Source organism: Elephas maximus, chromosome 1 (assembly GCF_024166365.1).
Source record: "Elephas maximus indicus isolate mEleMax1 chromosome 1, mEleMax1 primary haplotype, whole genome shotgun sequence".
NCBI classification, from domain to species: domain Eukaryota; kingdom Metazoa; phylum Chordata; class Mammalia; order Proboscidea; family Elephantidae; genus Elephas; species Elephas maximus.
The window spans coordinates 102,167,466-102,179,465 of NC_064819.1; the positions used below are offsets into that span (position 1 = coordinate 102,167,466).

Consider the following 12,000-nt stretch of genomic DNA (forward strand, 5'->3'; position numbering starts at 1 on the left):
AACGAAATATATATGCATGAATGAGCTACAAAATATGAATTGTGTAATTTTGGAGGTTCTATATATGAGATAAACGCTCTTGTATTTGCATTTAAAAACTGCCATTGCACAATATAAAGAATGGTAAAATTCATGCTAATAATTTTAAAACGCTTATTTTTCTTTACTTAGAATGATATTAAATAGCAAATAAAAAAAAAACACCATGAAATCAAGAGAGACCACAGAAGAGAGGAAAACTTTTTTTCTTTAATTAATACTTTTAATGACACTTTTTTTCCTGCTTTTTGAAGAAGTCTCACATTTCCATTTCACACTGGGCCCTGCAAATCATGTAGGTGACTCTGGGCATCATAATGGTTATTTCTGTTTGTTTGTCTTAGGCTTTACTGGAATCACCTCTGATTAAACCTCACTATTTTATTTATACAATGGGTCACTGTATAACTGTGGCTTATAGTAAAATACTGGAAACACATGTCTATCAAAAGGAACTGGTTCAATAAATTCTGGCACCTCCATTCTATGGACTAGTGCACAAATGAAAAAAGAATGAGAAAGCTATATACACACACACACACACACACATACACACACACACATACTGATAAGATCTCCAAGAAGCACTGTTGACTGAAAAAAGATAGAGACCATGTGAATATGCGTTACCTCTTAAATAAAAGGGGAAGAAACAAGAATATATACTTGTATTTGGTTGCAAATGCATAAATCAAACTCTCCAAAGATGTATGTGGAACTAATAACAGTAGTTACATTATATACCCATTATATTTATATCTATATATCTATCTCTCTGTCTCTCCATATTAAATAAATAAAAAAAAAAAACCAGTGCCATCGATTCGATTCTGACTCATAGCGACCCTATAGGACAGAGTAGAACTGCCCCATAGAGTTTCCAAGGAGCGCCTGGCGGATTCGAACTGCTGACCCTTTGGTTAGCAGCCGTAGCACTTAACCACTATGCCACCAGGGTTTCCTGTCTCTCCATATACATATATATATGCATTTGAATCGTGTGAATATGGTACTTACTCAAAACATTATATTAAAAAAATATTTACCAGGTTTTGGGGTACTAGGTTAGTGACTAGGCCAACAAAATTGAAATTTACTTCATCTTGACCATCAGGACATCCTTCCATAGTGACTGCCACAGAAACATCTCGCCCATTTAAAAGCTGGCTATTCATAATGCCACTTTTAGGCAGAACCATGGTTTGTGAGAAACCACTGCTGTCATATAATCTTTGAGGTACAGGTAGTCCCTGACTTATGATGCGTTCCAGTTATGATGAACTGCCCTTATGACCATCCCGTTTTTTTTTTTTTTTTTTTTTAATTTGGTACATCTTATCGTTAGTAATATGTACTTCAGACAGGCTGCAGTGTGTAATTTGCTGATGTCATCATATCTGAAGTTCATATGTAATGTTTCCAACCCCCAAAGACAAATAAAGATTGGATTTATAAAGGTATCGACAATAAAAGGCAATAATAAAGAAAACTTAAAAAAAAAGTATTCGACTTATGTCAGAACCAACTTACCATGTAGTCATGTGAATGGAACCCCGTCGTAAGTCTGGAACTACCTGTATACTCCACGATGTTCAATTTAAAAATAACTTGTGCACATTCACATTTACCTGGGCACACATACATACACCCACGAGTCTATACACTCCTGCTATAATGGGGAGATATATAAGTAGGTTTTAAAATTTAAGTCAATTGTGTAAAATGTAGGGATGCAGTATTGACAGTAGTAAAAACTTTTTCAGTAAAGCTCTCAAAAAAAATTTAAAAAGGCATAAAGGGTAGTGGAACTTAAAGGTACACAACTAACTATACACTAAACCGAGAATCCCATATGATTGTAAAATCACTTTGTAATCACCTGCCCTTTGTACCCTCCACGTAGAACTGCAGCCCATTCTTGCTGGAGAACAGGGGATCCTTGGGTAGGAGCCCAACAAATACCAACTGTGTTATATTCATGTATGCATTATTGTGAGGTCTTTTTTTTTTTTTTTTAAGATCTTGTGAGAAAATAAAGCTATATCTTCTCCAGGGACAGTAGAAAGAAAAGAACAAGAGACTATGAATAACCGCATCTCCTATTCCAGTCCCTCCACCAGATGCAGCATGGTCCACTGGAAGAGGCATCGGCTTTGAGGTGGGTCAGATACTGACACATGGGGCACGCTCGGATCATTTCGCCTGATTCTCCCCGAACCTCCACCTTCTTCCCTTCCCTTAAGGATTAACTCATTTATTACCTCCAACGGGAGGTCTTCCCAGATACCATTCCCCCACCTCAGGTTAGGTACCCCGTTCCAGTGTTCCTATAGCATCTGCTGAAATTCCCAACACACAACTTATTTTATACTTTCATCACCTTTTGTTTTAAACATCTTTTTCCTCCATTAGCCCGTACCATCCTCCAAGGCAGAAACTACACCTGTGTATCTTTCTGACCCCAGTGCCCAAGACATACTTGGCAGTCTCTTAATAAAAGTCTGCTTAATGCCAAGCAATTTACAGTAGATAAAGGAGCTAAGCATCATTGACAATTAGAACCAGTCTTAATATCTGGTTAGAGAAATAGGTCTGGGAAAAGTAGCCTCTTGGTCTAGACTAGTCCAGACTCACTAGTGCCATCTTGGGAAACTGCCAAGCCAGCAAGCATGCTTCTTTACCACAGTCTAACACCTTCACTCCTTAGCGAGCTTCCCGACTCCCAAATCTCTGTTTCTGCTCTAGAGGACACTGAATTTTTAAACATAGTAGCCAAGCACAGAAGTCATATTATATCCCTAGTTCAGTGGATGCCAAAAGCTCTTCACAGCTCAGATTTCCCACTGTTCACTTTCCCAGAAATTTTACTGAATACTAAACACATTGTCAGAATCTCAAAATACTTTTAAATGACAAGAGTAGTCACAGACCACCTATTTCTATTTCCTGCCTCCAGCTCCTCCCGAGAGCAAGCGCCATCCATTTTTGTTGCTATGTAAATTAGCACTATTGCAGTGCTCTGAAGTATTTAGTGAATTCTTCACGACCCAGCTCAAAACACCATTCTTCATGAAGCCTTATCTGCAGGCTCCTTCACAGCCCAACTAAACATTTAGTCTTTCCTCACGTCCTGCTTGTGCCTTTGTGAGTTGCTCTCCACTCCACTTATTTCCACACCTTGCCATCGTGCTCACCCTGCTACTCTGAATCAGATGGTGAGTCTCCTGATGGCAGGAGCCCATTTTACACGGCCTGTCTTTCTGTCTTTGCATCAATCATCTGTCTGTCTGCTTTCAGCTTCATTCCCTCCCTTGCTCTGTACTGTATTTTGGAGGCTAAAGCATTGCTCGCTACATTTCCCAGACTCCCCTTGCCAGTGTGGCTTCTGGTGAGGTTTTGCCAATAGCAAGAACTGATGGGAGATTGGAAAACGCGAAGAAGAAAGAAAACGTTTTTCTTTTCCATTGGTTTCTGGTGGTCTTGCAGGTAGCAAGCAGCAGGTGACTGTGAGTTTCAGTGTTCCTGACCGGACAGTGCAGTTCCAGTGGTGGCGGCTGCAGTTTCGACAGCTTCAGCAACAGTTCCTGCGCTCGTGCTGCCTGTTTTGGTTGCCCTAGATCAATTACTGACAAGAACCTAGAACAAAAAATCCACTAGTCTTCCTGGATCCATGCTGGCAGATGCACAGTAACACTTAGTAATGGCCTAAAGCTGATAATGAAATCTTCTTCCCATTCTTTGAAAGGGTTAAAGAACCCTGACTTTCTAGCCTACCACTCCATGCTCTAGTTACTATCTCTTAAGCAGAGAGGAAGAGCCCAGGAAAAGGATGGAGAGGGACTTATGACAGCTTATGATTTCCAGAAGAACAAGGAGACTTTATGGAAGGGAAACCAGACTCCTGTAACGCTAACTGCCACATTCTAACATCAGTGTTAAGTGTTTACTGTGCCACCAGGTGTTACAAAAGGCATATTAGAAAACTCGTAACAAGAGAGCAGCTATCTAAAAAGGAAAAAAGAAATGCAAACGGATCTTAAACATATGAAAAGATGCTCAACTTCTCTCATAATAAGATAAATGGAGTTAAATCTACACTGAGATACCATTTCTCACCTATCATCCTGGCACAAATCCAGAAGTTTGACAATATGGTCTGTTGGCAAGGCTGTGGCAACACTGCCACATACATCGCCAGTGGGAATAAAAAATACTACAATATCTATGGAGGTAAATTTGACAATGTCTGACAAAAATTACATGCACATTTACCCTTCAACCATGCACTGCCTCGTCTAGGAATCTCTCCTAAAGATATATTGGTAAAAACAGGAAAAGGTGTAGGCACAAGGCAACAGCACTATTCTTAGTAGCAGATGACCCAAAATGGTCCAAATGGTTCATCAACAGAGAACCGGTAATAAACTATGGCACCTCTAGACTAATGAATACCACACAGCTCTCTAAAAAGAAACGAATAATATCTCTCTACAAAGCTATCTCTAGGATAAGTGTTAAGTACAAAAAAGCAAAGTGAAGTATGTATAGTATATGTAGCTACCAATTATTTCAGAAGGTTTTACCACTGCTGTTGAGTTGATCCTGACTCATAATGACCCCACAGGGCAGAGAACTGCCTCATATGGGTTTCAAGGGGCACCTGGTGGATCTGAACTGCCAGCCTTTTCGTTAGCAGCCTGAGCTCTTAACCACTATGCCACAGGGCTCCGGGGATGCAAAATATAAATATATGTTTACATATATGTTTATTTGTTCTCCAATTTTTAAAATAGAAGGATAATGTAAAAAACTAAAGAAGAAAATGGGATTACCTACAGGGGTGGAAAGTACAGGAATAGAAATTGATTTCTCTGGATACAGCTCTTTTGTAGAACTAATTTTGGAACTATGTAAATATGTAAATGTAAATACATACTTATAAAACAAAACTTTTTTAAAAAGGCAATTCCTAAATACTGAAAGCAAAATGCATACTGAACTGGTGGCACGCCCACAGAGAGAATTATTTCAAGCGACTTTAAAACAGTCATTTTACTGTACATTTGTAGTGGGATACACCCTAAGGACTTGAAAAAAAATTACCAAAAAAATTGCCCAAAAATATTAAACTACTTCCAGTAATCAAATGGTTCATGGTAGTATTGGTGGTGTTATTCTGAGACTATTTTGTATATACTATGAGATAAACCGAATGAATTATTGTATTGTGTCACAGAGAACCAAGATTTTCGGTGTGGAAAAAGGGAGATGAAAGCTCAAAAGCCTTGCAGTAGTATGTGAGTTAGAAATGTCAACATGCACTCAGGAAGTATTTTATCTGTTAAATATATGATATACAAATAAATAAATATATGTAAGCGCTTGACTACTAGCCAAACGGCTGGTGGTTTGAGCCCATCCAGAGGCACCTCAGAAGACAGTCCTGTGATCTGCTTCCAAAAAGCCACAGCCTTGAAAACTCTATGGAGCAGTTCTACTCTGCACATATGGGGTTGCCAAGAGTCACAAGTGACTTAACAGTAACAACAGCAACAGTGTAGTTTCTAGTTCTATCCACTGAAAAGAGCTACAAACAGTGACCAACCCAATAGCAAAGATCATCTATAGTGCTTAGAATGAGGTTTCCCAATGTCATTTTCCAATAAATAGAAGCAAGACTTCTTGAAGAAATGGGTAAATCCAGATCAAGGGCAGGAAATTTACAAGATGAACCTGGTATATCTTATTTAGTGACCCCAATACTCCCCAGCATGTTTTCTCCTTTTTCAAAATCGGTGACTGAAAGCTTGACATAACTAATGCCATGATGAACCTGTAAGTTCTTTTCCTTGCTCTGCCTGCCTCCTCTGTTAATGACTTTGTTTTGACCAAATGTTAATACCTTTGTACTTTGTTTTAAACTGATGCAAATAACCTTTTGTTATGTCCAACCACCTGTGGCCTACAACCCTCACAGGAAAATCAGAGCCCAGGTAACTATATGAATATCTTTAGCCTAATAAAGAAATGTCTGGCAGGGGACTACAAAGATACCTGTAACCCTTTTAAGATTCTATATAAGCTCTAATGTAAAACTGCTCTTTGGGACTCCATAGACATAGCCTGTGTTGCTGCTGGGCCCCCGGTGATGTATGCATCTCCTTAATAAACTTTCTCACTCAAGTTCTGACTTGAAGTATGTTTCATTGGCTCGGCTGCTCCAGGGCATGGACCCTAATCAGGTAACAATTCCCCCCCCCCCAAAAAAAGGACCTATCAAGGATTATTGAGGTCACATGAGAATGACTCAAGAGCCAATCTGAAGAGGCTAAAGATGGGGACAATTTGCATATCAATAACTGCAAGTGATTAAAAGATGTCAAATGTGTTTAAACCCATAAATTCATAATGTTAATTACCCACATTAAAAACACACACACACACACACAAATTTCATTAGTCTCTTTTAAGGATACTAGAGAACCAACTCTTTCTTTTGAAAACTAGTAAATAAAGGGAAAGAATCTAATATTTATCCTGCTTTTTCAGGACAAATTGCATCTCAGGGCGACCAAATGCGTGTTGAGGGAAATTTTCATTTTCTAGCTACTAAATGAAGAAGGAATGACAGAATTAGAATATTGTCAATAAATTGCAAATAAATACATAAATTACAATACCAAATTAAATAATGGATCTAGGAAATAATTATTAATGGGTGTGAATATTCAAAAGAAGAGAGATAACCAGATTTCTTCATTGTTTTTAATACATTCACGTAAACACCTATTGAGCTTTCTTACCAAAAAAAAGGGACTGTCAGACTAAGCCTCTATCTAACTAGCAAGTTACAAGAAATGAAAGAGAACATGTTCAATGTTACCATGTGGATTCAATCACCAAAATTCAGACCATTAGAAACGCTACAGGACAAACAACCTAATTTCTTCAACAAATAAATTGTAATTAAAGAGAGAGACAGAGGTAGATAAACACAGGGAAGAGAATCTGAATATTTACAGATTTAAGGGCCATAACAACTATTTGCAATATACAGACCTTATCTAAATCCTGACTAAACAACTTGTAAACACACACACACACACACACACGCACGCTCTCCAGACTTTGAGCCAATTAGGAAAATTCGAATGTGGACTGGATGTTTGATATAACCAGTCACCACAGAGCCGATTCTGCCTCACGGCAACCCCATGTGTGCCAGAGTAGAACTGTCCTCTGTAGCGTTTTCAAGGTATGACTTTTTGGAAGGAGGTTACCAGGTCCTTCTTTGGAGGCACCTTTGTGTGGACTCAAACCTCCACGCTTTAGCTTTAGGTTAGTTGTGCTTTAATCGACTGCACCACTTCTAAGGAATTACTGTTCAAATTTTGGGGTATTATAATGATAATGTGATTATGGCTACAAAAAGGAGGTGTCGGTTTTGGAGATACATATTGAAATACTTATGGATGAATGATAAAATGTCTGGTACTGGCTTCAAAATAATCTGACGGGGAGAAAGTAGGTTGCACATAAATGAAACTAAGTTGGTTGTGAGCTGATGGTTCTTTAAACTGGTTGATAGATACAATTCTCTCCATTTGAGTAACCAGTACAGTATTCGAAGAAGTGAGTTTAAACACAAGATTAAATGAAAAGGAAGATTTGGCAATTATTATGAAAAAATGGAAGGACTTGGCAAATGTTACACACGTATCAGAAAGTGGAGTGCTGACAGAGACTGGAGAAACCCCGAGAATATGGCCCCCGGACACCCTTTTAACTCAGTGCTTAAGTCACTCCTCAGGTTTTCTCTTTAGTCAAAGATTAGACAGACCCATAAAACAAAACAAGACTAAGGGGGCACATCAGTCCAGAGGCAAGGACGAGAAGGCAGGAGGGGACAGGAAAGCTGGTAATGGAGAATCTAAAGTCAAGAAGGGGAGAGTGTTGACATGTTGTGGGGTTGGCAATCAATGTCACAAAACAATGTGTATTAATTGTTTAATGAGAAACTAATTTGGTCTGTAAACCTTCATCTAAAGTACAATTAAAAAAGTGGAGTGGTGGGGCAAAGCAAACACATTCTTTGAGAGGTTAAACACGAATAAAATAACAGTCACACCTACTCTAATTAGTCCTTCCATACCTCTCTGGTAAGACAGGTTAAGATTGCCTACAAATGCCTCTTAACACAGGGAAAACAGTCATCACAGGCCAACTCTCCCAGGTGAGAATACCTTACAGAAAGATCCAGAAGCAGCCACCAAATGAAAAGGGGCTGCGGTGGCAGCAGCAGATAAGGTGGGAGAAGTGCTATGCGGAGCCTGAAGCCAGCCCTGCGCAGTGTGGTGGAGTCAGGGCCTTCTCCCACGGCTTTATGAACCTGGAGGGCTCAGAGCTTCCCCAGGAACCTGTGCATGTGAAGTGTGCTGTCAACATGTCAACAAAAAAAGAAAAGCCTCTCGTGGGAAAAGAATAGATGTGTACATAGGCTGATGTGATCATTTTTATTTGTTATTTTCTGGCACCGTTATCCATTTTCAGTATTAACATTAAAATCTGATTTTAAAAAATATGAATACTTTAAAAGTAATTTTTAAGGCTTATGAGGAGAATAATTACAGTAGCCTGAACTATGAAAGGAAAATCAGGAACTGTGGAAGAAAGAAGTTCTAAATCCTTGGAAGCATAAAAGTAGACTTTGATACCCTACTAGTTACTCATGATGACATTATTTTAGTTTCACTTTTTTTTTTCTTCATGAAAATCTGGAGTTTATATTAGTGGTTCTCAAAGGGGTAGTGCATATTTTACAGGATACAGGAAGGAGTACGAAGTAGGCATCTACAATTTACAAACAACTCTGGGGGCGACTGAAATATTCTGCGTCCCCACTAGAGGATGACTGGGAGGTCACAGTAGAGGCCTGGCTGAGGGCCTGTGTGCAGCTAAAAAGCATCTGAGATAATCAATATGGAAGGCTGGCCATTACTATCACTCTGTGGACAAGCTCAAGCTTTCAGATGCCCCTTTAAGCTAAACAGAACTGCAATGTCAGACAGAGGAGAGTGAAATCCCCCTGTGCTCATCACAACTCACACCACTGCCCGTCTGCACAGCATGGGGGCAGCTCTGAGCTGTGAAGATGGTCTGAGGAGGGCCAGAGGGGATCCCATGGCAGACCATCTGCTGGCAAGTGCACTCATATCCATCTACCTGCTTCCTACTGGCACCACTGCCCCCATTCTGTTGAGGGACAATGACAGGCAGATGATTGCAGAGCTCTTTGCAGTCAAATGTGTGAGCATCACAGGAATGGGCTCAAAGACAAGTGTTTGCCCAGACACCAAAAACACTTCTCACATCTCTGCAATCTTCTTTCATTCCCTGACATGCCTGGGGCTCTTATGGCCTCTGATAATGCTGACTAGTTCAGTTTGGACAAAACATGAAGACCAACAACAGCATCCCCTCACTGCAGCTGGCTCTGGGTTTCATTCCTGTAATGGCCTCTCATGCCAGATAGGCCTGTTTCTTTAATAATTTCAGTTTCAACAAACCTGTTCTTCCTCCACTAAGAACAGGGAAGTGATTTAAGCAGCTGGAGCCTTTATGTAGCACGTTCACGAATGCAGTGCACAGGGCTGAACTGAGTAGTCAAATTACATGCCTTGTGAGTAAGAAGGTGGTCTAGTTTCTAAGAACCTTCTCAGTGAGGACTCTTCAACCTACAAAGTCACATACACAGCAAGGCCTACAGTCTACAGAAGAACGTGGGCAGCAGGTGAAAAGGAGTGTCCTCCCTGTTTTCCTCCATCCGCACAATCCTACACAGCCCAGGGGATTAAAAAACTTGGTAGCAGGTAATGCCTCAGCATTCTTAACTTTCAAATTCCTTAAAAGTCACAAATTATTAACGTTTATATTTGATATTAAAAATTGGAAAATAGTAAAACTATATCCATAACGAAGTTAAAACCAAAATATTTATTTTCGTTGAGCTCTAAACACTCTCTATACATTGAAACAATTGCTCTCCTGCTACTTTATTAACATTACTCTCCCACATTTCCCTAAGTCAGTGACTGAAGCAGGTGTTATGAAAATTTAGGCTAACGTCCACTCAAAGAATTAGCAAACATTTGCAAGTTATACTCATCTTCCCCGTTCTGATCATTACCATGATTTTAGGACATGAAGTATCCCAGCTTGAGCAGGACTTGAGAAGAGAAGAGAAGTGAGTTCCTTTGTAAAGGCACAGAATTCTGTTTTAGGTACTGCCTGGCCGGGGCATCCTATTCTCCCCACCTGAACATCCGGAGTCCCTTTTCAAAGAAAGCTACAGTAAAGGCATAGAATCGAGGGTCTAATTAGTCTAATTTTGATCTTTATAGGTGAGGAAAAATCTGTGGGCCTGAGAAAAAGAGAAGAGGAATAACCAGTCTGGATGGGAAAGGGTATTCATGATATCTAGAATGTCAAGGGCTGCAATGGATTGAGTGAACGCAACTCTGAGAAGTAGCATTACCTAAAACAAAACCAAAATACAACAAGACAATTAACTAAACAAATAAACCAAAATTAAAAATACCCTCCTGAAGGATCAGCCAGGCAGTTTTTCTCAGCCAATATTTAAACTGACTTCCATAATGACAATTCAGTCACTCTGTCTTATTTAAATTACATTTAGGCACTATCTTGAGGTGAACTTAAGTAAACAGGGCAAATATGGACTGATGAGTCCATGAAAAAAAGACACATCCCAGCTGAGCACACCATTTATCCATTCATATCCCATCAAAGGCCAAAATACCTGCACAGCCTTAGAAGTATGAACATTGGATCAGTAATACTCAGACCTACCATTAAATACAGAAAAGCCTTTGGTATAAAAGGCTTTGTCAAACTACCATAAACATTCTCCACATAGCAAATCTGAATCAATCACTAAAATGTTTTAAGTTTACTGGAATTATTATTCTAACTACTTCTAAAAATACCACCCCCTATGTCACTCAGCCGTAAGGATTCAAATCAACCAGAGTCCTTGGTCAAAGGTGGCTAAAAGGTGGATTAAAACAAGTTGATGGACTAACAAAATATTTGAAGATAAAAATATCTAAGTATATACACAAAAATGCAATAACTTACCAATCAGCCCCTTCTCAAGAGTGAAGGTTTTGTTTGTAAACATACACTCAAAAGCCACAATGTGGAAAATCTTGTTCACTGTGTTGTGAGTTCCAACTATTCGAATATACCTGAGGATAAAAGGAAAATCTGTTGAAAAAACCGAACTTCTATCACAATCAATATAAGGATAACAGAATAAGTTATATCATGTAAAACTACAGTATGCCAGGACATGGACTAAAGGAAACTTTGAACCTGACTTCAGACCCGGTACCTGCTCCTTAGAGCTTGCTCCAACGGAGCCTAGGAGAATCACAGCAAAATCACAGAGCTGTCACTTTCCGGAGAATTAAGTAGAACTTAGGTGTGATTTACCTAGAAAATCAAACCAGGTTCAGGTCAATCCCTGAACATCAGTACAATTACACGTCCGTGAGACATTTACACAGGAGAATAACAGACAACTTCTACCCTCGCCTTGTGGTTAGGAGTGTGCCCGTGAATACGTGCACACACACAAGTCAAATGCTTTCCAATTCAAAGACTTCATTCATTAGAGACGAATGTATACAATCAGTATTGCTTTCTTGTTAAAAAAGAAGAAAAAAAAACAGAAGAAGATACTACTGAACAGTCACTCACAGTTTTTTTTACTTTAATATTGCTCCTAAATCCTTGTGAGGAAGTTAACCCTGTATACTTACGCCAGCCCCCCACCTGACTGCTGGGAAGCCTTCTCCTGACCAGAGGAAGTGATGTGCAGAGAAGACCCAGCCTGCTCTGCAGCTCCCCTCCTGGCCTTGCGGATCTGGCATCTGCACA

The 12,000-nt window shown here is 39.5% G+C and overlaps 1 protein-coding gene across 5 annotated transcripts in view; it reads right to left on the reverse strand.

The window, feature by feature from the left end:
- The window catches only part of BTBD9 (BTB domain containing 9), a 454,871-nt gene that overhangs the window by 165,950 nt on the left and 276,921 nt on the right, over positions 1-12,000 (reverse strand). For all 5 annotated transcript variants that reach the window (XM_049891262.1, XM_049891280.1, XM_049891268.1 and 2 more), the window contains exon 7: positions 11,197-11,306. In XM_049891262.1, coding sequence (XP_049747219.1) covers positions 11,197-11,306 — 110 coding nt within the window. The remainder of the gene's footprint in view (positions 1-11,196; positions 11,307-12,000) is intronic.